Raw genomic sequence first — 4,235 nt, forward strand, 5'->3', positions numbered from 1 at the left:
TATAACAGGGTCACACCTTTTACAGATTTTTCTGTGGTATTATAAGCCAAAACTCGGAATCCATTCAAACATCAGGGTTCGAATAAGCCTAGGCAAGTCTCGAGCCTTTCGACGACTAGAAATTGGATTACATTTGTTTGTTTAATCCGATCCTATCGGGCCAACATCAACCACAACAATCGTACAAGCTGCAGCGAATAGAACAAAGTCCCTCTCATCCCCGTGGCAACTGAAGAATGGCCTTCCCCCCGAAAACATTATATTAAATGTCCTTGAAAATTACCCTTGCGTCTCCCAATATGACATATGGCTGCCCGGTATCTCCACGACACTATTAGACAGACTATTGTTCCACGACTGAGGGACGAAAGGCCGCTAATCGAAAAACAAGTGTCCCCTCGCATTATCACTCTCGTCACATTCAACCAGTCGCCTGCCCATCCATCACACGCTGGCTTCTCCAAAACCACCGCGGGCTACATTTTCAATCTCTCCCTCCGCACGTTCAAGTTCAGCCCATGCTCCTCCCTCCGCTCCCCCGCAAAACTTCCCCAGAATGTTTGAGAGCCACTGCAGTGTGCTCACTCCCCAACCTCGACCCCACCGTCATCCACAAAGTCATCCGGTGAAAGAGAGAAGACCTCACTTTAACGGTATTGATCGAGGCGGGCGCTGGGGGTTAAGGCAGCCAATGTAAGCGGTTGTGCCGCAGATGGATGCGTTGTCACACGTCTCTGTTGGACTCGGCCGATCACTGTCAGACTCCTCTATGGGGATCCGCGACCGCACCTCGGCGGGATTGTTAGGAGAGCGAGGGAGAGAGAGGACCATCCATCATCCATTCAGGGTACATTCAGCAGGTAATTGTCTGGTGTTTCACCGTGTCTGCGCCCAAGATGCGCTCCATTCATCTCCAAGGAATACCCTTAATCTCGATTAGGACAGCACACCGGCCTACACAATATACACATACACAGAACGTCTTCACATGCTGCTGCAGGGGGCTGTGTGCGAGCGTGGGGGTGTGTGTGTGTGGGGGTTTGGGGCTGTGTGTGTGTGTGTGTGTGTGTGTACCTGTGTGGGTCGCTCTGCACATATTGAGACCTTGCCGGTCGAAGGAGGGCATTAATCCTATGAGCAGTGCGAAAGATGGCCGTCTTTGTGTGTGATTGTTGTGGGTTTCTAAAGGTTAACGGTTTCCACGAGAGACACAGGAACACCTCAACCCATAACAAACCACCGTCCATGTGTTCCCCCCCCCACCACAGGCGACCGGCGGCCACTGCCTCACCTCGGACGGCGGCAGCAGCCTGAGGGACGGCCCCAAGTCCAAGGTGCGGACCTACTGGAGCCAGAGCAGCAAGGCCGTGTCTATCAGCCGCCTGCTCTCCGAGAGCCTGTTCGCCCGCAAGAACTTCACCTCGCTGGACCTGAGCTACGACGCCGCCCACCCGGCCGACCTCCAGCAGGAGCACTGGAGCTGGCTCTACAACGCCTCCGCCGGCGGGCCGGACCCCGACCCGCGGCCCAGGACCAAGCGGAGGCCCATGGTGAAGACGGGAAAGTTCAAGAAGATGTTCGGCTGGGGCGACTTCCACTCCAACATCAAGACGGTGAAGCTCAACCTGCTGATCACCGGCAAGATCGTGGACCACGGCAACGGCACCTTCAGCGTGTACTTCCGCCACAACGCCACGGGCCAGGGCAACGTCTCCGTGGGGCTGGTGCCGCCCACCAAGGCGGTGGAGTTCAGGGGCCAGCCGCCGCCGCCGCCGCAGCACCACCACCAACACCACCCGCCGCCGCCGCCGCCGCAGCAGCAGCAGACGGCGTTGGAGGCCAAGGACACCAAGCTGTTCAACTGTCGGGTGGAGTACGAGAAGGTGGAGCGGGGCACGCGCAACACGCTGTGCGCCCACGACCCGTCGCAGAGCTGCTCCCAGGACCAGACGCAGAGCCACGTGTCCTGGCTCTGCTCCAAGCCCTTCAAGGTCATCTGCATCTTCATCACCTTCTACAGCACCGACTACAAGCTGGTGCAGAAGGTCTGCCCCGACTACAACTACCACAGCGACACCCCCTACCTGCCCACCGGGTGACCTGCCGCCTGGCCGCGCCGGGGACGGGGTGTGTGTTTGTGTGTGGGGGTGTTTGTGGGAGGGTGTGTGTGTGTCTGTGTGTGAGTCAGGGCGGATGTGGGTGTGGGTGAGTAAGAGTGTGTGTGTGCGTGTGCGTTTGCGTGTGCGTGTGTGCGAGTGCGCGTGTGTGTGGGTGTACACGTGTGCGATTGCGAGTGCGAGTTTGTGTGTGCGTGTGTGTTTGCCTGCGTGGGTGTCAGTGTGTGTCAGTGTGGCGCCGACAAGCAGTCGGTATCATTTGGTTGGAAAACACGCGCTACTGAAGAAGAAGAAGAGGAAAAAAAAAAAAAGGAGGCTTAAAACCTTTAAGTGTTGACTGTTCTGAGCTTAATACCTCCGCCGCGGGACTGTTCGCTCTTCGGAGACGACCCTTCTAAAGGTCAGAGGGAAGCTTACATTAACTTTACCTTTATCGTGTACATACAGTAGCTGCCGACACTCAAATCCTGAAGCCATATCTAGCGAGGAGCAACCCTGTGTATTGATGATGTAAATATCAAGAATATCCGCAACCAAACAATCGAAAGCGCCCTGACAAACCCTCCTTCTTCTGATTGAGTTGTTTACACCGCACCTGTACTCCCCCTGATAATCCCGCTTCCTGTCTGATCCCATCGCTCAGAGGTAATCACCGCAGAGCAGAAGACGTCAACGGCAACCAAACAAACACTTCAGTGTGTATTAAGCTGGGGGAGAATGGGCGTTGTGTGGAAACATATTGTCGTGTGTGTTTATCTGCTGTGCGTAATTATTAATGACTGTACCGGTCGGCCGTTGACGGTCGCGTATCCATCTTCCATGCATGAATCACACGTGGTAAACAACCCAATAAAGCCCACATGTTAATTTGGAGGACCTGTCAGATGTTATCTCCTTGATAATGATGTTTCTCTGGACGTGCGTTGAGTCCGTGGAGAGGATTCAGTATGTCTGGTTTACGGCGGGCACTGGTTCTCTGCACTCACATAAAACAGCAGCGCACGCTTTGTGGTTTTAGAGTCTAAGCCTAAGGTTCTGGGGCGGGGGCTTACGATGCATGGCAATACGTTTAGTTTTACATCATCGTCCGATAACACCAGGGGGTGATGTCCCATACGCAAGCACACAAAAGGTCAGAGAAGCAAGTCCGGGGATGGGAGTGTGACGTTTTAGTTTCTGTGTTATAAGATAGAACGTTAAAGGGTAACATCACGTTGAGATAATGTTCTTGTGAACATTACTTTGAGTAATGGAGGACTGCAGATTGAATACTGATCAAAATAATGGTTGAACAGCAATGGTTACAATGAGTTAAAAGTGTAAATAAAAGTGGACCCTGATGGACACTGTTCTCTCTGCTCACCAATGACCTCTGAACCCCCTCTCCTCCCGTCCTCCTGATTCAATCAGTGCTTTATTAGTCCATTCGTCAGGACAATGCGGAGAGAGAGAGACATGACCGCGGGTTTAAAACATGACATAGCTGTGCTACATGTAGGGTAGCTAGGTTCAAGGCTAATCCGCAACACGGCCCCGGTCGACCGGAGTTAGGAATTCTAGTATTCGTCATTAAGATAAGAATTAATCCCTCATCGTTGATCCCGAACAGGGAATTCCGGGTTAGACAGCATTGGTTATGAACCCAGCTCAAGGCTGCTCACAGCTGAGAACATCGGGGGACTGGAACCGAGAACCTTTCAGCTTGGGACTGGACACCATCCTGTCTCACATCCAGACCTCTTGGAAGGAATCCTGTTCAAACAATGTTAAAACATCTTAAAACCAATACTTTATAGCCTACTAAACGGGAGAATGATTGTGATGCTTGTGTCCCATAGGCCAGAGGTGAACCCGACAGAGCCGCAGGAAAAATAACGTGATACTGTAGTGGGAATATCGTTTGGTAGAGGCAATTGCTCTACAGATCAAAACCAAACACATAAGGTTTATGTGTTTGGTTTTGATTTGTTTAGTGCTTTTTTTGATATTTTTGATAAGATAATTTGTTGTAATTTTTTCCCTTGTCAGAGTCTACCGAATAATACTACTCACTCCATGTACACTGTGATAATATGGGGAGCATATTTTAGTCAGCATGTGCATGCGCACAACCACAAG

At 52.0% G+C, this 4,235-nt stretch overlaps 1 protein-coding gene across 1 annotated transcript in view; it reads left to right on the forward strand.

Annotated features, from left to right (window-relative positions):
- LOC307070945 (neurexophilin-1) overlaps positions 1-2,099 on the forward strand; it is a gene marked incomplete at both ends in the record, with an annotated part of 9,586 nt that extends 7,487 nt beyond the window's left edge. The window contains one exon of the mRNA XM_079729738.1: positions 1,269-2,099. Coding sequence (XP_079585864.1) covers positions 1,269-2,099 — 831 coding nt within the window. The remainder of the gene's footprint in view (positions 1-1,268) is intronic.
- Between the last annotated feature and the right edge of the window lie 2,136 nt (positions 2,100-4,235).

The sequence above is a fragment of the Pollachius pollachius genome (assembly GCF_949987615.1).
Source record: "Pollachius pollachius genome assembly, chromosome: 1".
Taxonomy (NCBI): Eukaryota; Metazoa; Chordata; class Actinopteri; order Gadiformes; family Gadidae; genus Pollachius; species Pollachius pollachius.